The 27,157-nt window shown below is 51.0% G+C and overlaps 3 protein-coding genes across 13 annotated transcripts; 1 reads left to right on the plus strand and 2 right to left on the minus strand.

Annotated features, from left to right (window-relative positions):
- Positions 1-1,564: 1,564 nt before the first annotated feature.
- On the minus strand, positions 1,565-4,590 carry Hras (HRas proto-oncogene, GTPase). 3 transcript variants are annotated; one of them, XR_009591506.1, is made up of 7 exons: positions 4,438-4,590; positions 3,414-3,565; positions 3,070-3,248; positions 2,771-2,930; positions 2,595-2,676; positions 1,978-2,103; positions 1,565-1,832 (listed from the first exon to the last, which is right to left on the minus strand). XR_009591506.1 is itself a non-coding variant. In XM_021646251.1 (6 exons), exons 2-6 carry the CDS (start codon positions 3,522-3,524, stop codon positions 2,069-2,071), a joined length of 567 nt encoding a protein of 188 aa, XP_021501926.1. In that variant the 5' UTR covers positions 3,525-3,565; positions 4,438-4,590; the 3' UTR covers positions 1,565-2,068. The 3 variants fall into 3 exon arrangements, 2 of the variants coding, with proteins under 2 accessions (XP_021501926.1, XP_021501925.1); XM_021646251.1 differs by having other exon boundaries at positions 1,565-2,103; XM_021646250.2 differs by lacking the exon at positions 2,595-2,676 and having other exon boundaries at positions 4,438-4,589.
- Positions 4,591-4,697: 107 nt separating this feature from the next.
- On the plus strand, positions 4,698-23,201 carry Lrrc56 (leucine rich repeat containing 56). 9 transcript variants are annotated; one of them, XM_060382521.1, is made up of 13 exons: positions 4,698-5,211; positions 6,521-6,591; positions 7,652-7,839; positions 8,942-9,029; positions 10,362-10,422; positions 18,373-18,469; positions 18,543-18,740; positions 19,227-19,410; positions 19,874-20,035; positions 20,116-20,180; positions 20,417-20,553; positions 20,761-20,900; positions 23,083-23,201. In XM_060382521.1, exons 3-13 carry the CDS (start codon positions 7,657-7,659, stop codon positions 23,145-23,147), a joined length of 1,380 nt encoding a protein of 459 aa, XP_060238504.1. In that variant the 5' UTR covers positions 4,698-5,211; positions 6,521-6,591; positions 7,652-7,656; the 3' UTR covers positions 23,148-23,201. The 9 variants fall into 9 exon arrangements, with proteins under 9 accessions (XP_060238504.1, XP_060238491.1, XP_060238471.1 ...); XM_060382508.1 differs by lacking the exon at positions 23,083-23,201 and adding an exon at positions 22,304-22,975 and having other exon boundaries at positions 4,700-5,211; positions 8,945-9,029; XM_060382488.1 differs by lacking the exon at positions 23,083-23,201 and adding an exon at positions 22,304-22,975 and having other exon boundaries at positions 4,701-5,319.
- Positions 22,919-27,036, minus strand: Lmntd2 (lamin tail domain containing 2). The gene is made up of 13 exons (XM_021646155.2): positions 26,715-27,036; positions 26,476-26,628; positions 26,085-26,166; positions 25,820-25,975; positions 25,472-25,543; positions 25,300-25,388; positions 24,693-24,973; positions 24,397-24,487; positions 24,092-24,281; positions 23,893-24,012; positions 23,605-23,801; positions 23,200-23,443; positions 22,919-23,124 (listed from the first exon to the last, which is right to left on the minus strand). The coding sequence occupies exons 1-13, from the start codon at positions 26,888-26,890 to the stop codon at positions 22,993-22,995; spliced, it is 1,983 nt and encodes a 660-aa protein (XP_021501830.1). The 5' UTR covers positions 26,891-27,036; the 3' UTR covers positions 22,919-22,992.
- Positions 27,037-27,157: the final 121 nt, after the last annotated feature.

Below are 27,157 nucleotides of genomic sequence, written 5' to 3' on the forward strand. Positions count from 1 at the left end.
TGGCAGGATCTCTCTTTGGCTGTGGTCTTATGTCTACAAGACCACAGAGGTAGAGACAGAAGGGTACAGTAGCCTCAACAAGATGAACACAGGCAGGACATGGACAAAGACCTTTCCCAGGGCCCAGTCCAGAGTCCAACTGTGTATCCTTGAAAATCTCCTGAAGCAAGCTGGGCATGGTGGTGTACGACTGTAATCCCAGGACTCGGGGAGGCAGAGGCAGGCAAACTGCTGTGAGTTCAAAGCCAGCCTAGTCTACAAAGAGAGTCCTGGATAACCAGGACTACACAGAGAAACCCTGTCTTGAAGAAGAAAAAAAAAAAAAAGAAAATCTCCTGAAGTCTCTCTGTAGGACATGCTGCTTCAGGATGGACCACAAAATACTTTCAGACCTCCACTGTGGAGTGTTGAAGGGTAAAGTGTGACATGTTTCCCATATCAGCTCCAGTTTGTGGTCCCTTTCCAGGGCAGGTGTGTCTAGGCTTCACTAGCTCTGCCCCCATGTTTCCCACCCTATTGCTGCCAACGGGAACACTAAGATCCTATCTACCCTTACAATCACAGCCATGTACCCAGACAGCTAAAACCCCTAAACGCCAAAGACAAGCCCTGGCACAGCAGGTCCTGTTTCCAACCTGCCTTGAGTTCATGACCTACATGGCTCTAAAGGAGTCAGTGAAGCTTCAGATGATACTTCAAGAGCCTCAAATACATAGAGACAAGGAAGCAGAACATTTAGCTGCTGTGAAAGAGAGCCAGTGTGGTGTCCCACTGCCCAGTCACTCAGCAGCAGGCCTATTAACCTCTTTGCAAGTGTCTAGAAACAGAGGAGTTCTCCCAGTTCCACTTGAGTCTTGAGAGAGTAAAGGGAACCCACCATGGGGCCCAGCAGCCAGGATGAGGACCAGGATAAGGGAATGGGCCCTCCTGTAGCCATAACTAGTGCTAGAACGAAGGACTGGCATGTCCCATCCTTTGGGCGCAGTGAGCAGCGGACCTAGCCTATATGTGCCTCTCAAGACCATACAGGTGACTTGGAGACTGTCTGTACACCTCAGAGAGGTAGCGGTTTTCACCGTCTCAGGGAGTTGAGATTGCCAGGTTCTGGACACCAATGGGACCGAGGCCCATGGCTATACAGAAATACTGGGGCCCTATTTCCAGAGTCCTAGAATCCCCATCACAGGTCGGAGAGCTGCAGGATGCTGCAGGGCAGCTCTTACCCTCTGTGATCCTTGAGCCTGTATTTCACGGACCCCAGAATGCAGGAAATGTGTTTCCTGCTGGAGACAAGGGATGGTCCCTTGCTCTCAAGCCCTCCTCCTCCCATTAGCTAAAGGACAATAGGTCACTTTTCATATCACCTGACTATGCCTGTGCTGCCTATAGCTTTCTGCAGGAAACACAAGACCGCTGGGGCAGGCAGAAAGGAAGGACTGCACAGTCAGGGTCTCAGGCCAGCCTCCCTAGCCTCATCTGCAAACAGGAACAAGGCAGATGATGGATCCCAGGTGCCCAGTATCTTCTGGGAGGCCACAGGCTCCTACTTCCAGCCAGAGACAAGTCAAGACCATCAAATAATTTACTGTAATTCAACCTGTGCCCCACAGGCGCCCAGAGGGAACTCAGAGGGGTCGAGGACTGGGGTGCCCATGGCAATAGGGACAGTTCATAACAGTCTGTTCAAATTGTCCATGCGAAGGTCTTGGTCACATCTGTCCACCATCCCTGGATTGGCCCGGCTCCAGCATTGTTTCCTTCCTTCCCTCCTCTTTCCTTCCTTCCTTCCGTCTGCACCTCCTCCCTGCATCCGGCACCTCCACGTCCTAAGCCTGTGCCGGGACGAGCGCAAAGGACACATCTGACCGCAGGCAGGGGGATTGGCAGATTTGGGGGAGCAGGGACATCAGAGCGGATATGAAGTTCATCTGGCGAGCTGGAGCCACTGCCCCAGATGTCTGCTGGTCCCTGCCTCACCTGGTGTCAGGACAGTACACACTTGCAGCTCATGCACCCAGGGCCACTCTCATCAGGTGGGTTCAACTTCCTCAGTTTATGCTGCCGAATCTCACGTACTAGCGTGTAGAAAGCATCCTCCACACCCTGGGAACAGAGCGACTAGATCAGAGAGGAGTCTGAGGAAGGAGGGGGTGCTGTCTGGGTAAGAAACTCCCTGCCTGGACCAGGTAACACTCTAACCCTAAAGGTTCCCTTCCTCAGCCGCACAACCAACACAATCAGGGAGCTGAGCTCCCGCCACCTAAAAAGCAAAGGGCCGCTCTCCTTAAGCAGGCCGTCTCCTGCATATCCTTGAAAAGTCAGAGCCACTCAACTCAGTATTCTCCCAGACCCCCAGTATGGCTCAGGTATGGACACCCTAACAACACTAAGGGGCTCAAAGCTAGCAGGTACTCAAAACCACAGGACACCCTGGGGACAGGAAAGCCCTGGGTCACCGCTCCGGCCTGGCTCAGGGCAGCTCTCTCCATGGACCCCATCCTGCCCTGGAGCTGTGTCAACCCAGAACTGCAGGGCATAAGCCCAGACCTTGGCCCTTGCCTCCCTCTCACAGCCCTGCCGTCTGGGAGACTTACAGCATGGGGGCCGCTGGGTCACATGGGTCCCGGGGGGGTCCCAGAGGGTCCCGGAGCTGGAGCCAGAGCCAGAGCGGCTGCCCTGTGTTGAGGGAGAGGGGCGGTGAGCTCTGTTCCCTGGCTGGGGTGGGGCGGGGTGAATCCCTGACTAGCTGTGGAACGGGGAGCAGACTCACCTGCCGGGTCTTAGCTGATGTTTCAATGTAGGGGATACCATAGCTTCGAGCAAGGTCCTGGGCCTGCCTAGACTCAACTGTGCGAGCGGCCAGGTCACACTTGTTCCCCACCAGCACCATTGGCACATCGTCTGAGTCCTTCACCCGCTTGATCTGCTCCCTGGAAGGGGATGCGGTATGAGAGCCAGCCAACAGGCTGCAAGCATGGCTGTATCCAGGACACACATGAGAAGGCACAGAGCCTCAGTATGCACACAGAACCTTCCTCACATGTGCCAAGGGCTCATGGCCTAGCTCACCTGTACTGATGGATATCTTCAAAGGACTTGGTGTTGTTGATGGCAAACACACAGAGGAAGCCCTCCCCTGTGCGCATGTACTGGTCCCGCATGGCACTGTACTCTTCTTGACCTGCTGTGTCTAAGATGTCCAGCAGACATGTCTCCCCATCAATGACCACCTGTTTCCGATAGGAGTCCTGAAAAAGAACATAGGTTAGGGTTCTTGGACAGAGAAACCACAGAGCCAGCCTACCCTGGCACCTCTCATACCCTGATGGATCAGGTGGGAGCCACACCCATACCCCTCCCGGCTGTGTGGCCTGTCCTGACTGCCAGGGCCCAGGCAGGTAGCCAGAGCTCACCTCTATGGTGGGGTCATACTCGTCCACAAAATGGTTCTGGATCAGCTGGATAGTCAGGGCACTCTTTCCCACGCCTCCTGCGCCCACCACCACAAGCTTGTATTCTGTCATCGCTTCTCCAGGGGCTACCACTCCAGGAACTCCTGCCCCACCTGCCAAAGAGAACCAGACTTAGCCAGGCCCTAGCCACTTGAGACTTTTAATAGGTCTTCACCCAAAGGCCCTCTCCAGCACTGAGCAGGCAGACCAGGCAGGCAGACCGGCCAGTGGCCCGGTCACTCACCTGTGGCACCTCCAGCTGGGACAGTGAGGACCCCCGCCTCCCCCAACAGCACTTAATGGCTGTGTGAGGAAGCAAGGAGAGGCCCCCAAGGCAGGGCTGACAGCTGAGAGCTTCTCCCAACCACGCACCCAAATTAGAAGTCGCTAGGTAGGCAGAAAGCCTCAACTGGAGGCGCCCGAGGGCTGAGGCCACCCCCCAAAAACAGGTCCTGCCACGGCGGCCTCAGCGTGCCCAGGCAGGCCAATGCCAGCCTACAACCGGCTCCGGCCCGCCGGCATGTGGGTGCAACCGACAAGTATTTACTGAGCGCCTACTGCATGCCAGGCGCGGTCCCGGCAGCGGGGGAAGGGTAGGTGGGGAGGGAGCCTTCCCTTCACTAAGACAGCCCTTCCACAAGGGGCCAGGGAGTCTCCAGCAAGCAGGAAAAAAGGGCGGCTTGAGGGTGTGGGAAGCAGGTGACTGCGGGAAAGCCTCACAAGGGGCACGAGGGGTGGCCGGGAGCAGAAGGCCCCGGTTGGGGCCCGACGCGAGTGTCCTTGTGGCCCCGAGGCCAGAGCGTGATGGCCGCGGGGCGCAGAGTCTCCGGAGGCCCGGGCGGCGTCTCGCCGGGAGGGCGGCCACAGGCAGGGCGGGCCGGGCCGCAGAGGCGGGCAGCCGAGCTCTAGGCACGCTGCCGGGCCGAGAGGAGCGAGGAAGCACCGATCACCTGCGCCCCGCGCCCCACCCCGTGCCCGCACTCACCGCTTGCTGGCGCGACTGCCCCCGGGGCCGGGGCCGGGGCAGGGCGGGGGCGCGGACGGGCGCCGGCTGGGCCCGCGCATGGGCTCCGTCCGCGGCGGGTGCGGCTCGGGCTGCGGGCGCCGGGCGCGGACGGCGGGGACTCGGCCGGGCCCGCGCTCGCCCCGCCCCGCTCCGCCCCACGCCCGTCCGTCAACTCGAGACGGTCGGTGATTGGTCGAGCTCCGCCTCACCGCGACCTGTTGTGGTTGGCTGAGCAACCCATCCGTCAGGAGCCGCAGCTAAGCGGGGCTTCCTGGAGTGGCAGGGAGGGCGGTATCGCGACCCGGGTGCTACACTCAACGAGTGAAGCCCAGTTTCGAGGTGCACAAGAGTGAGGAAGGCGGTGCTTTCGAGCCCGGGATTCCTCTGGAGAGAAACTGGCGTGCGCTCCGGTTGCGTCGCAGGGCCTGCCACAGAGCCCCTACCCTGCAGCCTCAGCAGAGGCTCAAAGGCCCACGGAGCGGAAAGGTCGGTCAGTCGGGGACCTGGCGTCGAGGACAGTCAGCACCGCGGACGCTGCACACCAGAGGAAGACAGAGTCCGCCGGAACCGCAAGCTGCCTGTTCCCGTAGGCCGAGGTGGCGCGAAGGCCCCATCCCGGGCCAGCGACAGCCCGTCGTACCGCGCTCCTCGTGGTTTGGAGAAGACCCCTACCTCCCCCAAACTCGAGATCCCACAATCGTGCAGCAACTCAGACTGCGCCCCACTTGAAGAACGATCCCGGAAGTCAGAAAAGTTGGTATTGGGGCGAAATGAAGTGTACCACCCACTCAAGCAAGTAGGGTACATCAGTCAGACGCAAATGACATGTTTTCAGCACTTTTTGAATTTTCAAAGAAACGAGTAAGCACGTCCTCCTCAGAAAGTAGACAGGGCTTTACTCAGGTGGTGCAGGCTCGGGGCGCGCACTCACGTGCCGCCCGGGGTGCGCGCTCGGCTCCGCCGATGCTATCAGCAGGCAGATAAGCGAGAGCCGGCCAGAAGCTCCTCACGGGCGGCTCTCCGAACCACTGTGAGTGTCTTCCCTGCGTTCAGCGGTCCGGCTCTTCTCTCTTACTCTAGGGAGCCCTCGTACTGGATCTGCCGCGTGTCCCGGCAACCGTTGCTAGGGGGCGGGGCTCATCTTGCTTTAGCCCCGGATGCCCGGGCTCACGAATATTTGGGTATTCAAATTAGACCCCGCCCCCGTTGCCATGGCGCCAGGGCCTCAACCCCACCGCGGTGAGAGAAAAAAAAAAATAAAGCCCTCACTTTAGAGAGCGACCGCCGCGGTGGAGGGGCTCAGGGCTGCGCCCCAAATCTTGTGCAGCCTGGCCCACCACTCAGGTGAGAGCCTGGAACTGCCTCTTCATGTCCTTTGTGCTAGGGAGAACCTGGGCCGAGGAGTGGGGCCCACTTCTTGTGGGACAAGACACACTGGACTGAGTAAGCAATAAATTATAAAGTGCAGTGGAAAGGGATCACTCTTATTAGAAAAATGTATATGTGAAAGACAGGAAGTGCAGGAGTTAGGGGGTCGGCCAAACCTGGATGGAAGCCAGGGACGATGACCAAGAGGAAAGGATACTTAATGTTCTGGGCAGAGTTTTCACTCCAGCCCATAGACTCTTGAGAATAAAAGACCTGGCACTAAACATAGACCTCTGATCTTTAAGGAGAAACTCTATATGAGTCTGCTGCCAGAGATGTAGAGGCACCCGAAAAAAACTCCACCAAAGGTATGGGAAGAAGCTCAGGAGAGGTGGGCCTACAGAAGATAATTCAGAACAATACACCCAGGATCCCCTTTAGGAATGAAGTAGAATTTGGATGATGATTTGGATCATGTCTTTGTTTGCGCTGTGTGACCCAGAGGAAGCCTGGCTGTCTTTCTTATTACAGGAATCTTATCTCCCATTAGAATGGTCACAGGGAGTTCAGAACCACGCCCCCAACTAAGAGCCTCCCATTCTTGAACCTGGGTGCCTATGACCTTGGCCAGCTCAGCCCAAGTGTTATAGTGCACAGTACCTAGCCAGAAAGCTAATCTAACTCTCTCTTACAGGTGTTACATGTAGACACATGTGGCCCCCTTGCCCGGATGTTTGAACTACAGCAGGAGCCAGCTACCTGCAGGTGGGGCCTCATGCAGAGAAGTGGGTGGTTGGAGGGAATGTCTATTATCTTGATTCTGAACCTATACTCAAGAGACCGTTAATGAAGAAGGATCCACAGCCAGGGTCTGGGTCAGCTCAGGGAACTGTCAGTAACAGCTTGCTGCTGATCACTTCAGGCATCTTGCTCAGTATCCCTGGTCTCACAGCCTCAAAAAAAAAAAAAAAAATCTCTTATATGTGTCTCTGTGTGTGTTTGTGTAGCACAGAGCACTAGTGCCCTGTGACCAGAAGAGACCAGAAGAGGGCATCAGACCCCTTGGTTACAGGCATTTGTGAGCCACCCAGTGTGTGTGCTAGGAATTAAACAGCAGCAAATGGTCTTAACCACTGAGTTATCTTCCCAGCCCTAACTCAACAGCCTTTGTGAGGCTCCAGATGGCAAAGCTTGGAGCCAGTACTCACAGTTTGGACACTGTGGGAAACCAGTACAGAACAAGGGGCGAAGGAGATAGCTCAGACAATAAATGCTTGCTTTGTAAGCATGAAGACCTGAATTTGATCCCCAGAACTCACATATAAAATGCCAGGCATGGTAGTGTGAGCTTGTAATTCCAGCACTGGGGAGAAAAAGACAGGCATGTGCCTGCGACTTGCTGGCAAGCCACCTTAGCCTACTTAAGTGAGAGATATTATCTCAAAAAAAAAAAAAAAAAGGGTGAAATATGGCACCTGAGGAACAGTACCCAGAGTTGGCCTCTACATGCACATATATTCACACACATGTTAGCACACACACACACAAATTATAAAATAGATAGATTTTCTTTTTTCTGTATTTTTTTTTCCAAAATACAGAAGCAAAGGGAAGGTATCAGCACAAGCAGGAAGTTTGGGCTGGAACTAGGAGAAGGAATGTGTGCTGACCAGTTATCAGTACCATGGAGATTGCCCAGGGCCCCTCAGGCCAAATCAAGCTAGGAGGTGGGAAGATGTCAGAGTTGATCTAGTGGCTTTGTGGGCCATGGATGTGAACTAGAGCCTTGTAAACAAGGAGACTTGGCCTCTGCCTCTCCAAACAGGTTGGATGTGGATGGACCCAGCCTGGGATGGATCCCAGGGGCCTCGGCCAGGCACAGCTAGTATCCGGGTACGAGAGCTGAGCTGGCAGGGCCTAAACAACCCCTGCCCACAAAACAAGAGACTGGGCAGCCATGGGGATATCCACAGGGAACAGCGGGTGGACGAGCACCTAACCCCTGCTCGGCTGGTAAGTGATTGGGGCCTCAGGCTCCTGCATGGGTCTGCATGGGGTGACAACCTGGCACTCTTCCTGCTGATAGCTAGTTTTCCCTCCGCTAGGTACCCCTATTTTTCCACCCTTAGGGTCCCTGCCAGCAACCCCAAGTGATACAAGCATCCCCAGGCATTGAGATCACAGATGGCACTATTGGGCCAGGATTCCATAACTATTAGGTGAGGCCTGGGCTCAAGCAGATAAGAAGCCCCTTACTCATGAGCTAATGTGGCAGCAGGGAGGAGTAGGAGGTGGCATAGTGGGATGCTGGAAGGACAGCTGGTCATGGTCCATGGCACCCCCTCCCAAGGCTAGAGTTCCTTGGTCTCTTCTCAACCTGCCTGAGGTAGGGTCTATTCTTGCCTACATTAGCAGCAGGTAAAGACATTCCTCCAAATCTAGTGTGAGAGCCCATTGTTATACCCTATCCATGAGTCCTAAGGTTTTATAAAATTCACTTGGGCAACCCAAATGCTCCCAGTAGTTAGAGTTTGTAACATACTCATGTTTAGCCACAATGAAGGAGAGACTCTTGATGGATGGTATCACCCAGGACCTCCTCAGAATAACTAGTAAGCTGCTAGGCCAGAACCTACATGTGCTCCCCAAGGTGTCCACTGATGCCATAGCATGTGTGGCCCAGGGTCCTAAGAGACCTTGCTGGGCATTTCACACACAAGAAGGCTTTGTCTAGTCCATCTACAAGAACAAACAGAGCAGTAGGGCCCCTTGGCTTCCAGCATGAGTGTTTTTGTGTGTCCTCTGGTCCAGGTATGCTGTGGCTAGATGCTGCTCAGCAGGGCTCTGGGGTCCAACTGCACTGTTGGGTCTGTTCTGAAGGTCTCATCTGGAGAATGGCATCCCAAGTGCAGGCCCTTCCCTGGCAGACTCCTTCCCAGACAGGCAAACTGTTACAATCTCTGCTCCTGTCATGCCCACCAGCCAAACTGTTATTGGCAAGCCCAACCTGGATGAGGCAGGAGAACACTTGCCACCTGCTCCAGTAGGCACCTTTACAGAGTCCTCAGCCAAAAGCATGGAGAAAACTGGGAGTGACACCTGATGATTTCTGCAGCAGGCCCTGGCCCAGGTAGATGACCTCCAACTGGTGAGGGTGCTGGAGATGTGTGTGGACACCCGTAAGAACAGCCTGGGGAACTTCGGTGAGAACCACTGGTCACACCCATGCCCCTGTGACTGTCACAGCTAGACCTTTCAGTGAGCCAGTTTTATTTCCTGGTTGTAAATGAAAAGCTAGCAAAAACCTGGGCAGCATGTCTCTTTCCTTGAAACTGGACCTTAGAACGAAGAAGCTTAGACAGAAGTTTTAGCCCAGGGTCTATATTCCTAAAAGGCTTTTCAGAGGGACCACACCCAAATGCCAGTACCAGTAAGGCAAAATAGCAAAGGTACTATGTCCCCACTCGAGGTACTCCCAAAGCATGTTTGAAAATGATCTTGAATTTACAGGTACAGTGCACAAATGTTATATTGAGAGCCCTCGCGTACCCTTTCCCCAGAACCTCCTTCTGCCACAGAGATCTTAACTTTCTCTCTGTCTCTTTGTGTCTGTCTCCTCTCAGCTGCATGCACATGAGTGTGCACACACACCCACACACACTCACACACACCCTTGGAGTAACTTCCCTTAATCTGTTTAAGATATAGTTCCTCTTGTTCCTTACTGCTTTAGTGCCACTTCCTAAGGAGAACATTATCTTAAATACTCTCGGTGTAATGATCCAAGTCTGAAAAGGACACTGATAAAGCACTCTTATCTATGTCACAGACCTCGTTCAAATTTCACCAGCACTGTCCCAACAGGAAAGATTCTTGCTGTTAGGATAGTTTTGCATTTTGTTTGCTTTTCTCTGATTACATGTGAAGTTAAGCATTCCCCATCCTACTTAGCTTGGTTTTCAGTTTTGCATTTAAGTGTTTGATAGCTCAGTGTAGTATCTCTGTGGACCTGTGACATCAGGGGGCACCTGCTGTTCCTTGGGGACTTATAGGCCAGCCTACACCCTTTTTTTCATCATTCAGGGGTTCTGTCTCAGAAAGCCAGGATCTTACCCTAAGAGGCTTTGAAAGTGGGGGCCTTTACCTGGAGCTTTAGGCTTGTGCAGGACACTGGCAGGATATTGCTGAGACTTGTTACTTAATGTTGCATGCTGAAAAACCTGTGAGGGGAGATGTTCAGGGTTCATCTCACCCATGCCAGCCTGGCACCCCTTCTTTAAGCCAAGTCCTTGCCAGTGTGTGTACCTATTTTACCTGTGCTAGACAATAAATGGGTAAAAGGGCATGAAGATCCACATAGAGAGGAAGAGAAGGTCAGAATACCTGCAGAGGACCCACAGAGTCAGTGCCACTAGGAGCCAGAAGAGGGGCCTCAGATGTTGGCGCCTCTCAGGAGTGTGGGAAAGAGAAGACACTACAAAGAGGTGGGCAATGATATTGGGGCTTGGCCAACCTCTTCTTCCTGTGGCCCACAGGAATGCACCTCCCTAACCTGATCCAACTGAAGCTGAACCACAGCTGCCTGGGCTCCCTCAGGTGAGAGCCTGATCTAGGGCAAGCAGGGGCTGGGGTCTGAAATTGCAGCTGCTGCAGTCTGCCCCTACTCTCAAGACTCTGTTCCACCCTGTTGACCCTTAGCAGGTGAAGGCTGCCATCAAATGGTTTTAGAGACATATTTACTCATGTGTGGGCTCCATGAAAGGGGGAGGGGAGACTCCAGAAGTAAGAGCCTTTGGGGGTGCATTCCAGATGTCCTGCCTCTGGAATATCTTGGAGTTCATGGCTTCTATTTCTAATACCCTGTGGAGAAGCAAGTGCCTCTTTCTCACCCTCTTGGGAAAGCACCTGCTACATGTAAGTGATACTAAAACCAAAGCTGGGGTCCTAGTCAGTGTGGTCATACAGGTCTTAAGGCTAACAAACCAAAACTGTTCCCTGGCCTCCAGCAAAGTGAGAGTTTCTGGAAGACAGCCCCAAACAGTCTAGACTTTGAGGTTCCAGAACTCCCTTACCTGTCATTGCAACCCAGGCATTAACTACACCCTAAGGTCCAGGAGATAGAGGGGAGTGGCTAGTGTCCCTAGAAAAGAGAATAAGGCAGGAGCTGCCTCCAAGCTGACTCTCCACTTGAGGCTAGACCCAGCAGAGCATAGATCTCCTGAACAGGGACTCAAGTGTCAGGAAAGCTTGGTGTTCTCAGAGTCCTCAGGAACTAAGCTTAAAAAACAACATTCAAAATGCTAGGCCACCTTGTAGACTAGAAAGAACAAAGCCAAGAATACCAGCAGACTGGTAGTTTGGGCAGAGGTGTTTGTGAACATGCTGCTGGCCCAAAGCCTAGAAGTGTAAGAAAGGAAATTCCAGTCAACATTCTAGAAAGAGTGGTCGTGGCTCACGCCTTTAATCCCAGCACTTGGGAGGCAGAGGTAGGTAGATCTCTGTGAGTTCAAGGCCAGCCTGGTCTACAGAGTGATACTAGGACAACCAGGGCTACACAAAACAAAACAAAACAGATCAGGAGAATGCTCATCTTTCATACATGAAGTACTAGATTCAGCCCACAGCAGTAGATATACACAGATATACACACCCTCTTGTTCTCATTTTCTCTAAGTTCTTAACTATCTGAATTGGACTCCAAGTATAGCATCCAGTTATTTCCAGGTGATTTCTTACATTGATGTTTAACAAATAAAGCACCTAGACTCATCGGTGTTTACCAACCTGTACTAACTGAAAATGAACAAATATTTGAAACAAGAAACTGAGTGAAAAGCAGCATTCCATAAACTGCTATTGTAACTTAGATGACTGCAAAGATGAGTATTATATATTAAAATCTCAGGCAGTGTTAAAAGGGCTAGGAAATAATTTTAATGTAGTGTCTGTCATTTCACCCAAAGATGAGATAATTTAGCCCCTGAAAATAACTGTTGACACACATACAAATGTTCTAAATACATGGGCTAGAACTGCCAAAGAATGGCTTCATGCTGTCAGGGCTAGGACAAGCATCTTTTGCTCAGGTCCATTTTGTGTGAAACCCCACTTACATGCACTGATGTTCCATAGATAATTTGAAAACTGTGTAAAAATATATTTAGATGGCCAGGCAGTGGTAGCACATGCCTTTAATACCAGCATTCAGGAGATAGAGGCAGGCAGACCTTTTTGAGTTTGAGACCAGCCTGGTCTACAGGGCTAATTCCAGGAGAGTTAAGGCTATACAGAGGAACTCTGTATCAAGAAAAAAAAAAGTGTGTGTGTGTAGAGATGGCTCAATGTTTAGAAGTATTGTCTGCTCTTCCAAAGGTCCTGAGTTCAATTCCCAGCAACCACATGGTGGCTCACAACCATCTATAATGAGATCTAGTGCCTTCTTCTGGCATGCAGGTGTACATGTAGATAGAGAACTCACATACATTAAAAATAAATATTTTTTAAAAGAAGAAAGAAAAAAAAAAGAAACTGGATGCACCCATTTTACACACCTTCATCGATCATTGTTCTCTCCCTGCTGGAGATGCTGGGCCTCTTCTGTACCATGTGCTAATTAGGGATGGATTCTCTTTTCTTGTTGATTCCTAGGAATAATCTTTTACATTCTGGTGCAAAGTTGTCTGCAAAACAATGTCATTCCCAATAAACTATAGTCTGGTCTGTGTGTATGTTCAGAACTCTAAGCCATTAGCTGGTCTCCTCCCACCTGAGAACTGTGTTATCTGTGTAACTTCACAGTCTGTGCTACACTGGCCTCTGCTGTCCTTACTCCAGGCTGACCTTGACAGTCCTGAGTCATCGTGGCTCAGTTAGCTGGGATGATGTCATGTTGGAGCAGGGTGGGCCCTATAAGTGAAATGGGAAAAAGGCAACACACATACTCAAAATGTGCCATGGGAAGACAACAGGGACTTTTTCCTTTGGGGTGGTAGAAGCAATGTCCCCAGAACCCTTTTCCACATCCCCGGTAAGAACTGTACCGGCACAGTTTCTTCTACCAACTGTTATCTAAGAGATGGGAATTATAGTCACGGTGGGCCAACCAGCTTCCCCACCAGGCCGGTGGTTCCTAGAGTCAGCTCCCAGAGCAACATAAGCTACTTATACTGCAGTGGCTATGGTTGTTGCTCTTTTCTCATTTTTTAAAAAAATAATTATTGCAGATGTAAAGAAATACTATACTGCCAGGTATAGTGGTTCAAAGCTGTAATCTCAATACTTAGGAGGCAGAGGAAGGGGTATTTCAATGAGTTTGTTGCCAGACTGGGATACACAGTGCATTCTGGCCCAGCCTGATCTGAAGAATGAGACCCTATCCCAAAAATTGAAAGGAAGGATGGAAAAGAGGGAAGAAGGGAGCAAATATCAAAGCCTTCCTTCCTTCCTTCTTTCCTGCCTTCCTTCCTACCTGCCTTCCTTCACTCCTTCCTTCCTTCTTTTCTTTTTGTTTGTTTTTTCTGAGACAGGATTACTCTGTAGACCAGGCTAGCCTTGAAGTCATAAAGATCTGCCTGCCTCTACCTCCTGAGTGCTGGGATTAAAGGTATGTATCACCATATCCAGCTAGCAAAACTTTTTAATAATTGGCAGAAACTACTGGGTGGTGGTACTCATGCCTTTTAATCCCAGAATTTGGGAGGCAGAGGCTGGAGAATCACTGGGTTCCAGGCCAGCCTTGTCTACAGAGTTAATTTCAAGACAGCAAGGGCTACACAGAAAAACCCTATCTCGAAAAAAAAACTAAAAAAAATTGGCAGAAACTGGGCTGAAACTGTCGCTCAGTCAATAGAGTACCTTCCTAGTATATACAAGCCTCTGTTAGATCCCCAGCACTAGGGAAGCCAGGCATTGTGGCACATGCCCATAACCCCATGTGAGTGGTCATCCTCAGCTTATATATGGTGAAGATATGTGTCTTCTTTCTGGCAGCTAGGTTATACTTAGACTCATGGTGATCCTCTTGCCTCAGCCTCTTGAGTACTGGGATATGCCTCCATCCCCAGTTTTATGACATACTTTTAAACTTGGCTCAAACCAGCTGGGTGTGGTGGTGCATGCAGAGGCAGGTGGATCTCCATGAGTTTGATGAGTTCTGATGAGTTCCAGGACATTCAGGGCTACACAGAGAAACACTGTCTTAGAAACAAAACAAAACAACTACAACTTAACTCAAACCTGGAGAGCCTTTCTTTCAAATCAGGTTTTTGTTGTTCATTGTGGTAGTAGGTAGGGGTGGAGTGTGTGCGTTACGCGCACATGTATACACAGATGCCCTTGCCCCTGTATACACGTGTAGAGGCCAGAGGTCTACACTGAGTGTCTTCCTCTATCACTCTCCATGTTATTTTTCAAGACAGGGTCTGTCATTAAACCCAGAGCTTGCTCTTTCAACTAAGTAAGCTGGCCAATGAACCCCTTGGATCAACCTGACTCCTGCATTATATTTGCAGTATCTTTCTTTCTTTTAATCCTTCATCAGCCTTGCCAGGTAGAAAATCAACTCTGGGTTGTTAATATTCTCTGGTTGTTACAGGTTCATCCTTATCTTGACCTCATTCTTCTTGGCTTTTGTTATTGTTCCTTCTCCTTGAGGTGAGTGCTTGCCTCAGTTGTTCTAATCCTCCAGCATTTTTCTTTTTTCAGACAGAGTCTCAAGTAACCCAGCCTGACCTAAAATTTGCTATATAGCCAAGGCTGACCTAGAATTCTTTTATTATTATTATTATTTATTTCTATGTATGGTTATTTTGCATGCATGTATGTCAGTGCACCATATGCGTGCCTGGTGCTCTCAGAGGCCAAAGAGGGCATTGGATCCCCTGGGAATGGAGTTTTAGATGGCCATGAGCTGCCATGTAGGTGTTGGGAATTGAACCCCAGTCCACTGGAAGAGCAGCTAATGCTCTTAAACACACTGAGCCATCATCTCCCCAGCCCCTAGTCTTGAATTCTTCATCTTCCTGTCTCTGCTTCCACTTCTCAAATGCTGAGAATACAGGTGTGAGCCACAGTGCCTGGCTTGATTTGTTTGGGTTTTGGCTTTTTGAGATAGGGTTTCTTTGAGTATCCTGGCTATCCTGGAATTACCTCTCTCTGTAAGCCAGACTGGCCTTGAACTCAGAGATTCACCTGATTCTACATCCTTAGTATTGGGATTAAAGGCATGAGCCACCACACCCAGCTTGTTTTGTTTAAAGTGATGGGGTCTCATTAGGTTGTCCAGGCGAGCTTTGAACTAAGGTCATGATGTTGTCTCCTTTAGCTTCTTAAACTCAACACAGGTATACCACCACACCAGGCTATTCTAACTTTTTGGTAAGTGCATTTAAAAATCTAGACTCTTCTTTCTGTCTGTTACAAGACTCTGCAAATGGTATATGCTTTGCTTTTTGCCATCAACTGTAAGAATTTTAGAGTTTTCCTATTATTATGGCACAATCTATTTCTAATACTTATTTCTCTCTAACAAGGAGAATCCTTTTTTTTTTTTTTTCCTGGGTATGTGTTCCACCAAAAGAAATGGAAGTTGCTTAACTCCCTTGAAGTTGTGCCCAGTCATGAAACAATTCTGAGCTCCAGGTTGCAAGAAGAAATGGGCAAGTTCTGAAATGAATGTACCAAAACAACAAAACTGCCTCAGCTACAAACAAACTGAAGGCAACGCCTCAGGAAACCAATATGAGCTACAAAAGACAGGAGTGATAAAACTAAAACTATCTATGACAGTTTAAAAGAGAGATAGTGCTACACTTAAGAACACTTGCTGCTTTCCCAGAAAACCTGAATTTGGTTCCCAGCACTAATGTCAGGTGGCTAACAACCAGCTTTCATTCCAGCTCCGTGATCTCTTCACACACCTGGCGTACACTCAGATACACATACACATAAAGAAAAGTAAATATTGTTGTAAAAGGATCCCAAAGAAAGGACAGAACCAGTTCCAACATATTGTCCTCTAACCTCCATAAATGCCATATATACACATGAGTACATACAGAGAAAGAGAAAGAGGGCACGAGTGTGTGGGGGGAGACAGACAGAAACAATAAACAAATATGAAAAATAAAAGAATGGAGATGGAGGCAGATAAAGAAGGCCTAACTTATAGAATCTGGAATCTTGACAGAAGTAAACTGACATGATAGAACACACAAAAAGTAAAGATTAAAGGAAACTTGTCAGAAATTAAAGAGGCTTTAGATAGAAAAGAATTAAACATAACTGACTCCACAATAATCAAGAAAAAAAAGGGTTTTTTTTAAGATTTACTTACTATCTATACACCTTATCTTACTATAGAAGGCTATGAGCCACCATGCGGCTGCTGGGAATTGAACTCAGGACCTTTGGAAGAGCAGCAAGTGTTCTTAACCCATGAGCCATTTCTCCAGCCCTGCTTTGTTTTTTTAAACAGGGTTTCTTGATATAGTCCTGGTAATCCTGGAATTTACTATGTAGACCTGGGTAGCCTTGAACTCACAGAGATCTGTCTGCCTCTGTCTCCTGAGTGCTGAGATCAAAGGTGTGTACCAGCATCGCCACCCAGCCTCAAATTGATTTTAAGAAAGAGGGAGTGGGGAACCTGTCACAATGCACATGCCTGTAATCCCAGCACTCTGGGAGCAGAAGCAGGTAGATCTCTATGATTTCGTAGACCAGCTTCGTCTACCAAGTGGGTCCAGGACAGCCAAGACTACATAGAGAAACCCTAACTTGAAAAAAAAAAAAGTGTGGTGGGGAGGCAGGCTTTCCTCAAACTTCCACAAAACATTCAAAAGAAGAAAGTATGGAGCACTGCCCTCACCTGCAAGAAGACAGCATGGCCAAGACATAGGCCAAAGCAAGTGGCCATCCCAGCAGAAGCAGCAGGTGTCTGTGAGCACCAAGAGATGAAGCCTCTGTGAGCTGATCTGGAAAGAATCATTAGAAACAAATTCTATCCAAACGGTAATTAGTCATTTGATTGCTGGTATGGTGGTACACACCTGTATTAATAGGCTGAAACAGGAAAACTGCCTCAAGTTCCTGGCCAGTCTGGGTTACAGAGTGAGAACATCTCAAAGGGGACGGGGTCCTGCAGAGATGACTCAGTAGTTAAGAGCAGCGTGTACTGCTCTTCAGGGGACCTAGATTCAGTTCCAATACCCACATCAAGTGGCTTATCACCACCTGTTACTCTAACTCCAAGGGATCTGATATCCTCTTCTGGCCTCTGTGAGCACCTGCGCAAAAGTGCTGCATACTCACATACAGACACAAACACATACACACACTCACACATACACACACACGCACACGAATTTCAAAAAGAAAAAGAAAATGGTGACTTAAGGCAACTGACAGGGTAAATGCTGAATCTTTACAACTGAAGGACAAAGACTAAAGCATATGTACAGCCTAGAGCAACAGCAAAAAACAAGCTCCAGGAAACAAGCCCCAAGATGGTGGATAAGTCATCACCAAAAGGACTTAGGACCATGAGAAATAGTGATGGTTTATGAAGCCTGAGGTCAGGTGGCAATTGTACTATTAGGCAAAGGGCAGTTCAGTGCTACAGGAAGAGCATCACAGCAAGAGAGAGCAAGGACAGGTTCTCAGACACAGTATCCATGTACACTGCAGGGAAAAGAGGCCCTGTGTCTATAGTAGGCGGGCAAGCGAAGAGGTATAGCAACAGGTAGCAGGTAGGGCTGGGCCAAGGCAGCAGCTTGAAGGCAGCTCCTCAGGGTCAATTGGTATGTCTCAGGCTGGCCCCTGGTCCTTCCGACAATATATGGGTGCTGGACACCCAGTCAGCATGTTTGGGAAGGAGCCCCAACACTCCAGGGACCTCTGTGCCCAGAGACATAGGCTTTCCAGGAACACATTTTAACTATGCCCAGAATGCTACAGCAGGGAAAGATAAAGAGTAAGGATCTCTGGGGTCCATCTGCTGGAACCTACCACAAGCAAGTTGCACCTCTCCCTACACTTGTAGGCAGGCAGAGTGGGTGGCAGCATGCCATTGGCTTCTATTAGCTAGAGACAGAACGCTCAACCCCATGACAGCACTGATCACTTAGAGTAGTTACTTTTTATTGTTTCTGCTTGTGGCCAAATACCTGGAAAGAAGGCATGTAAGGAAGGAGAGGTTTATCTGGCTGATGATTTAGGGGGTATAGCATCATGGCAGGGAAGGCATGGCAGCAGGAGCAGCTCCTATCTGTGGGAGTGGAAGCTTGCTCACATCTGATCAGATTAAAAACACAGAGAAAAGGGAATGCCAGCAATCAGCTGGCTTTCTCCTTTCCCCATCTTATTTTCTTCAGGATCCCTGCCCATGAGAAGATGCCACCCACATTCAGGGTGCATCTCCCCTCCTCAGTTAAACCTTTCTGGAAATGCCTTCATAGACACATGCTCCAAATGTGTCTCCTAAGTGATTCTAAATCCAGTCAAGTTGGCATGGAAGATTAACCATCACACCACTCTGCCTGCCTTCTGCAGAGACCTGGGCACTTCTCTGGGCCACCTGCAGGTGCTGTGGCTAGCCCGCTGTGGCCTGACTGACTTGGATGGCATTGGCTCCTTCTTGGCACTGAAGGTAAGTCTGTAGTGCTTAGGGGCAAGGAACAGAGACCAGGACAGACCCCCAGATTCCCCCATATGGTCCTTAGGAACTTTATGTCTCCTACAACAACATCTCGGACCTGAGCCCACTGTGCCTGCTGGAGCAGCTGGAGGTGCTGGACCTTGAGGGCAACAATGTGGAGGACCTGGGGCAGATGCGGTACCTGCAGCTATGCCCACGGTTGGCCACGCTCACACTGGAGGGGAATCTGGTGTGCTTGAAGCCAGACGCTGGCCCTTCTAAGGTATGTGGCGGAACATCCAGTCAGCATATGTTTGGGAGGGTCCCCACAGAATAGAAACCTTTGTACCCACATGCACCTCTGCCTTGTTCTCTGTGAGCTTTATCTCTTCTGTCACTGGACACCTAAACAGCCTAATTCTGGAAATATCAAGGTCATTTATAGCAGGTGAATCCATATGCACCCGCAAAGGCCACACATGTTCCAAGCTCACTGTTCACCTCAATAGCTGCTTGTTGGTGTTGATCCATGATCAGCTCCATATACTAGAGAGCTTCCCTGAACCTTGGCTATGGGCTTGGAGAGTGAGGGCTCATATTCTAAGAGCATAAAAGCCTAGTCCCAAGTCTTCAGTATGATGAGGTAGTATCACTACCCTGTTTCCTCTGTCCTATACCATAGAAGTCTGGAAGAGGGAGCCCCAGGAAGTGGTTGGCCTTTAGGGCCCACTAGACCCAGATCTGCTGTGTTCCTCCCCCTTCTCTATAGGCACCCCAGGACTACAACTACAGGGAAGAGGTAAAGAAGCTCATCCCCCAGCTCCACATCCTAGATGAGATACCTACCACGTGCACCAACCTGCCTGCTTCCCAGAAGCTGAACCAGGACTGGCTGATGGTGAAGGAGGCTATCAAGGATGGCAGCGTGCTTGACATTCTGCTCCCTCGGCTGGGTAGGCCAGAGACTATGGATATCAATACTATGCCCCAGCCCCTGACTCTAGAAGAGACCTCCAGCAGCCCTCCAGGAAAGGCCTCTACTAGTACCCCAAGAGGACAGGCTTCCTTCAACCCCAGGATAAAAGACCTCCACTAGGTCCCCAGGCCTTTCAGAGATGGGTGACTGTATTTTGTTCCCTTTCCCATCCTTATCTCCTAGCTTATCTCCCTAGAACCATACACATTGGCCCTAGGTCAAGATATTCTCATAAGCAATAGCAGTTGGCAGCTTCCCCTTTCCTATGTTGAGGGAGAGCAGGGTCTGAGGCTGAGGGTCTTTCTGAAAGGAAAAGGAACCATCACAGGCCAACCCTAAGTCACACAGCTTCTTGAGTGACAGGGCTGTGCTCTGTAGTCTGAGTTTAGAACATGCTTGCTAGCATGAGCCCAGTTATCTCTGGTTCTGACCCTGGACAGATTGTCCCCATGGAGCCACCATTCGGAAACTTGACCCAACCTTGCCTATGCCTGAGACCAAGCCATGGGCCTTGTCCCTACTGGTTCCTGAGGGACCCTTGCCTGAAGGTCTGCTTTCTGAGAACCCAACTACAGAAGACCATGCCAGCAGCCTCACCCATGGTAACTGAATCTATATGACCCAGAGCTGACCCTGTAGTACCTTGGCCCCAAACCGGGCATAGCCACACCCTCTTCTTCAGGTCCAGGTCAAGTTCTCTGTGGGAACCCCACCAAAGGCCTGCGGGAACGTAGACACCAGTACCAGGTATGCCCTTTCCACACTCCAAAGTAGGCCAGAACTACAGCCCCCCTTCCCAAAGTAGACCATTACCTATTGCCCTTACCCCACAATAGACCATCACCCAGAGTCCTTCCCTTGAACTGGACCACCACCCAGAGCTTCCTCCACCATACATCAGTGTCCAGAACTACTGGCATGCCCAAGCTCTGGCCCTCCCATTCCAGGGTCAAGGTCCCTATACCAGTCCTTTCCCTTCCTAGGAATGGGCACCCCTGGAGCAGCTGCCCCCACATAAGCCAGATCTGACTATCAGCCCCTTCACCCCAAGGCCTGACCCTGCAGAAAGCTGTGAGCTGGCCATGACTGGGCTTCGGGCCTGGAGGGATCCTGGCCTGCGGTTGGTGCCCCTCTTCCTACCAGTCCTACCACCTTCTTTCCTGTCTGGTGTGGGGGTTATCTGGGCTGGAAGCTTTCTTGACTGAACAGTCACTGGTCCTCCAAGATGGCCAGAGGAGCCACTGGCCAGTGATCTATCCCAGTGTGATGACATTTGAGTCTGGGCCTATAACAGACATGATTAAGCTTTCCCTTCTTCCTACCTCAGTCCCCTCTTCCACAGACAGCTGGAGTTCCAGCCTGAAACACCCGCTCAGGTCACAGCCCAGGACCCACAGAAGGCTTCTGAAGAACAGGAAGACCAAACTGGGACCAAGACTTCGCTAACCTCCCCACGCCTGGCCTCAGGTACTACCCCAGAGCCTGATCCCTCATCTAGGTCTGGATATCCCCACCTTAGAGCAACATAATATAGTTCAGCCCCTTCCTTTGTCAGGCTCTGGGAGGAGCTGCATAAGACTTTTCTCTTCTTGGCAAAGTGGGAGTTAGGTGGGTTTCATAACCTAGGAAGGGTTCAGTCCCAACTCTTCCTCCACCCCATGATACCTCAAGGGTACCTGGGCTAATAAATGGGATGAGGGAGGCATGCCACAAAAGGAGGATACAGGGCAAGTTCAGAGACAAGCTTCTTTTGGGACCCTCATGGTGCTTAAGGTGCAGAAACAGACACCAGTTCTCAGAAGAAATTAGTGGGATTCTAGGAGTAGGAAATCGGCCAACAGAAGCACCAGGAGACCAAAGCAGAGAAAGTTAGGAACATTTGGTAACTTCAGCCTAGGCAGGACTGACCTGTGCTGGCATAGGGATGCAAAATTAAGCCAGACAGAACCCTTTCCAAGGGAGCCAGAGTGACTGCTGCTGAAGAGACAACTACTCAGCAATAGTGGGCAAGCCTTAGGAAGACACACTGTAGGCGTGGGCAAAAAAGTACAAAGGTTGCCAGTGAGCATCTCTGAAAGACCAAACAACCGTGCCTTTCCCCCTCTGTAGACTGGCTGGTGCTTGGGACAGTGGGCAGGAAGAGGGCCCTGAGAATAAAGCAGGATCAACAGCTGACCACCCCGTAGACAAGAACTGCACAGGTTAAAGGACAGGAGGAAGGTGACCTTCAGAAGGATTGACTGGAATGGTGCCTGGACCTCCTGCTACAGATGTCAGGCTTAGAAGGCACTGGGTGACCCTAGCCACCCACCTCACACAATTATGAAGCTTAAGAACTGGCTTGGAGCCACCAGGCCTTCAGGGAGCTCAGATGACCCAGAGCAAGAACCCAGGCCTCATGGCACTTTATTTGCCCTAGAGCAGTGGTTCCTAACCTTCCAAATACTGCAACCCTTTAGTGCAGTTCCCACAACCATAGAATTATTTTCATTGAAACTTCATTACTGTAATTTAGCTACTGTTATAAATAATAATGTAAATATACGATATGCAGAATATTTGGTGTGCAGCCCCTTGGGGGTTGTGACCCACAGGTTGAGAATCACTGCCCTGGAGATAACCATAGGACTGAAACTACATTTTCTTTGGGAAGCAGAAGAAGTAGTACAATGGGAAGTGACCTAGTGGAACAGGGATACTGCCACCTGTAGGTACCACAAAAGACACGGAAACCCTCTCTACCTATAGGTGCATTGCCCCTGGTCTGCCACCATTTCCAGGCTGCCTGATTATGGCTGGGCAGCAACCAACACTCCCCCACCTTGTCTGACAGGTCCTTTTGACATGCTCTTTTCTTCCTTGCTTTCTAGAATTTTCCTGGACATCAGGCTTTCACCTGATCCCTTCTCCCCCAAAGTACCCAATGCCACCTGAGTCAGGCGTCAGCTCCTCAGGGAGATCTGCAGACCTGCCCTTCAGAGGACGCAGGCTTAGAGTCCTGGGCAGCTTGGGGCCTAGCCTGGGTGAGGGCTCTGTCTTGGGTGAGAGGTTGGCTGCAGTGACTGCCCTGAGAGCCCTGGAGGTGTCCTCAGGCCCCAGCCATCGAGCCCAAGGATGTTCAGACCCAAAGCCAGCACTGGGTCCAGCAGCTTGCCCTCCAGGCCTCCCCTACCTTCATCACCTGAACCCTATTTCCCCTGCTCATTCTCTCCCTTAGTGTAAACCCTCCCTTGCTGAGATCTCTTGGCCTTGGTGGGGCCAAGGCTGAAGTGGCTAGAGATGGGCCTGGGTTCTTTAGATGTCCCAGGACTCTGGGTCACCTATGTGTCCCAAGTTCTGAGCCTGTTTATCCTAGGCCTCTGAAGGGCAAAACCATCCTGGGTAGATTTTCAGGTTTCCCCACGTGGAGCAGTTCCTTTCTCTTGGGACACCATATACCCTCTCTAAAAGCCAAGCAAATCACTTCGACTCTCAGGTGTGCTGAAATGTGCTTTACTTTTTAAGCAACCATTAGTTCAATAAATTATGCAGCTGGCACTGCCTGCCTGGCCTGGCTGCCCTACAACCGCCGGCACAATTCCTGGGTGATGGGAGGGTAGCAGAGGAAGCGGAAGCCATATCTGCTCTCGGCTGTGCTCTGTACTGACAGGGCCACCATGGGGCAAGTCAGGTCCACGCTTTTCCGGCACACCTGCAGAAAACACTGGGGCCTAAGAGCCAGTGGACTGGCAGACCAGAGAACCTGGGGCCACAGCATCACACTCACCTGAACCCTGTGCTCCTGCCTACCCAACGAATCTTCAAGACCCACTCTTGAGGCACACTCTGGGATCACAGGCAAGAGCTCCGATGTCTCAGTCTTCACGCCTTCCTGCTGTGCAGGAACTTCCCCTGGGGATATCTTTCGGGTACTGAGCAATGGCAAGATATCCCGGGTCTCTGTGGGGCGAAGAGATCCTGAGGTCCTCAGTCCACTAGTGCTGGAGAGCCGATGCTGGCGAACCGCTGGCCTGTAGATGTGGGAGGGACCTGAGGAGTAGCCTACTCAGTTCCTGGCAAAGGTGGGTATAATGCGAGATAGTATGGGCCAGGGTAGTATTCCTGTCTAAGGCAGCATCTAGTGAAATAAGGGATGGGTTTTTGTAAGGTAGAATCAGGAGCTTGTGCCTACCCTGGCTTCTTGCGCTTGGCCCCAGCATCCCTTGGCCGGCCTTTGTGTAAAGATGAAAGACGATGCTGCTGTTCACCGGGGTCAACACTGGGTTCCAACTCTGAGAGCGGGAAGCGGTCAATGGACCAGTCAGTGTTGTCTGTGAAGATCTTCGAGCCCAGGGTCACACAGGGTGCAGCTTGATGCTCACTGAGGACCTGGCAAGGCCATCAGGGTCTGCTGTTCAGTTCACTCTAACCTGGTGAGACCAGCTGCCTCCTCAGCTCCTTGGCTGGTGTCAACACTGACCTTGCCTTGAGGGTTGACTAGTACTGTCACGCAGCCTCGGCTGGTCTGGAATTGGAAGGGGTCCTGGCCCGAAGACCCTGGCAGCTGCTTCTTCATCCTGCTGGTTCCTTCGCCCCATACCTAGGGAAAGGCCAGGTACTACAAAAGGAACAGCGGGGGCTGGGGCAAGGTAATTGGGTCGGCAGGCAGTAGGGCTCACCGTGATGTGGTGCTGCGGGGCTAGCAGAGTACCAGGGGGGAAGCGGTACATGCGCACAGGGAAGTCCCTCACGAGCTGCTGCAGAACAAAGCCGCCCAGGTCGACTGTCTCTTCTTCTGACTGGTTGAGGATGCAAATGAACTTCTCTCGGTGGCTGACGGAAGCAATCTTCAAGCAGCAACCAAGTGGGCTGGAGCCAGAAGGGGATGCTGAGTAGGGAAGAGGGGACCCATCCACCCAGAAAACCACCCATCATGTAGCTCTTCCCACTTTGTCTGGTGTTCTCATGGCTGGGCAGCCCTCACTTCAACTGGGGCCTTGAATATTGGTGGTAAAGGTCTTCATAGGGCTCCAGAACAGTCTTGCTACTCGAAGGTGAGTGGCTTTTATGGAGATCTAGAAAAAGAAGTACTTTAGGGGAGGGAGAACACAAGAGTCCAGTGACTAGTTCCCCAGGAGGCCAGAGCAGGGGTCTGCATCTTAGGGAAGCAGGAGTAGGGTTCAGATCCTGGGCAGAAGCAGCTGGACCCTGGGAGCCGAAGGACTTTGGGCAGAGGTCAGAGGTTGCTGATGGGTGAAAGGGGGGTGTACTCAGCTTCACCTTCCGTGTGTCTGCTGCTGCTCCTAGGGCATTCCTGCATCCGCTCAGAAAAAGCTAAGTCTGTCCCCTGGGGTGGGTGGTCTGTCACCTTCTTTGCTCCAGAATGCAGAACAATCTGGTGGCTGCTGCTGTCAGAGTCGGCACCCTCCGTGTTGCTGGTGTCTGCCGAAGGCAAGGTGCTCCAGTCCAGGATCTTGCCAGGTTTCTCTGTGTGCTTGGTGACGGACTCTGTGTCCGAGCTATCCATTTCGGAGGAAAGGTGGGTTTGGGGCATCCTGGAACTATGATATGTTCACTGGCTCCTCTGGCTCCTAGACCCAGGGCCCATGTATGCCCCCAACCCCAGGTAGCCTCCCCAAGGCAATACACACCCTGGTTTGTGTTCTAGGAACTCAGAAGTCAGACCCAGCTTATAAATTAATGACCTTAGAGTTCCTCTCCTTGTCCTGAACCCATTCTACATACTACATCTCACAGATGAGGCTTGAAAAAGAGTTACATGACTTGGCTGGGGACACATAAGGGTACAATTAGAACTTGTCCACTTCTGTCAAGTCAAGTCCTCCCTTCCCCTGACCCCTGGGGACTCCCTGTTCAATTCAGTTACTTTTGATCCGAATGGAGACTCATGCTGGTGAAGAGGTTGGGATATCGGTGGGCAATGCTGTTCCAATCTACATCCTCTAACCGGAAACCCTGGCAGGAAATAAGAGGTTTGTGGCTTTCCCACCTGGCAGGGCTTCAGAGGCCTCACCATACATGAGGAATACCTTGCTCACCTCCCTAGCAGTGGGAGCCTCAGTACACTCAGAAGTGTCCTGGGGGTCACTTAGAACCTCGGCAGTGACCACCTGCAAGAAGGAACCACAAACCAGCTGGTGGGAAGCTTGAGAGAGGACACCCTTTCCCCACAGGGCCTCTCACTTTTGACCTCAACAGCACTTTGTGTACTAGATGAGGAGGACTGCTGGTCATAGGTTTCCTCCTTGAGGAGGAATCCCAAGCAGGTTTCTCAGGCAGGCCAAGAGCCCCATCTAAAGAGCACCTGCCCAAAGAAGCGTGCTGGCTGCCCAAGGAGTGTTGGGGAGGGATGCCTGAGAGGTATCAGGCCAGGAGCACAAACTCACCTCCACACTGCCAGTCTGAGACTTCAGCACACGTCCCACCCAAGAGGAACGGGCCAGCTGTAGAAGGCATGACTTCTGGAAGGCCTCCAGCTCAGCCTCCATCTGCTGCATTGTACAAAGGTTCTGCTGCAGTCTCTCCTCCAATTGCTCTTTTTCCTGATGAAGAGTGCCCACCAGTGAGAGAGGCCTCCAGCAGCCCCACCTTCCAGACCAGATAGCTACTGCCTGCCAAGGTATTGCCCTATTCCCCATCCCACCCCCTCACCAGCTGAGCTTGTCTCTTCTGTTCTTTCAGCTCCATGGTGAGCTTCTGGACCTGGTCCTGCAGGAATTTATCTTGAGCGTTCCTGGTAGGAGGGGCAATCTCAGCACTTCTGGGTCAGGCAAGGGTTCCTGAGAGTAGGTCAGCAGTGAAGTAGGCCTCAAGGCCATCAAACCCAGAAGGCACGTATTATAGCAGGCCAAGGCAGGGGTCTACATGCTCAGGGGTAGGGTTACATTTCCAGCACATTAGTTTATTCAAGGGCACTTGTGTCAAGTCACACTAGGACTAAAGTTAGAAGCAGTCAGGTAGAGGAGGGCTCAGTGGTTAAAGTTGGGGTGAGAGAGTAGGAGCGAGAGCAGGGTAGGACCTAGGTTGGCTTTTTACCACTGACCTCCCGGGAGTAATGCCTGCCACCTCCTGCAGGATTTGGCGTTGTCGGGCATCCTGGCCTTTCTGAAGAACCCATCGAAGTGCCTGGATCTCTAGTTCTCTCTGTTCCCACAGCAGCTTCAGGGTACGTGGGTCCAGGGTTTCAGGGGAAAACCTGCAATTCCAATCCCCTGTAGTTTGATCAGGCCAGCCCTTCGGCTTGCCCAGACCAGGAGGCTGCCCCACCCCCTGCCTCCTTACTGCTGCTTGACTGGTATGGATATGCTGTAGAACCTAGAGTCCCGGCAACATGAAGGAGCCGCTGTGTCTTTAGGTATGCTATCTGAGGACCCTAAGTCACTGCTGTCCGGCTTTACACCTGCTGGAGCTGGCAACACCTGCTCATCTTCACACTCCTGGAAAGACTTAGGGGCCATGGTCGATGTTGGTCAGGAGCTAGAAAGGAAGGAGGAAGGATAGAGTCTGTCCTGTGTCCCAGGTGTGGGTACCTCATGGGACCCTCTGTGTCAGGGAGGCCCAGACAGCAGTTGCCAGTTCTCTCTGAAGAGGCCTACACAAGTGTCTACCCTATAGAGCATAGGACCAACCACTGGTCATATGTGTCCATATGTATATGTTTCAGTCTAGGGTAGGAGGTCACTCTCCAGGCAGCATGTCCCCAGTATGTACATATGTTCCATGGT

Source organism: Meriones unguiculatus, chromosome 1 (genome assembly GCF_030254825.1).
Source record: "Meriones unguiculatus strain TT.TT164.6M chromosome 1, Bangor_MerUng_6.1, whole genome shotgun sequence".
NCBI lineage: Eukaryota > Metazoa > Chordata > Mammalia > Rodentia > Muridae > Meriones > Meriones unguiculatus.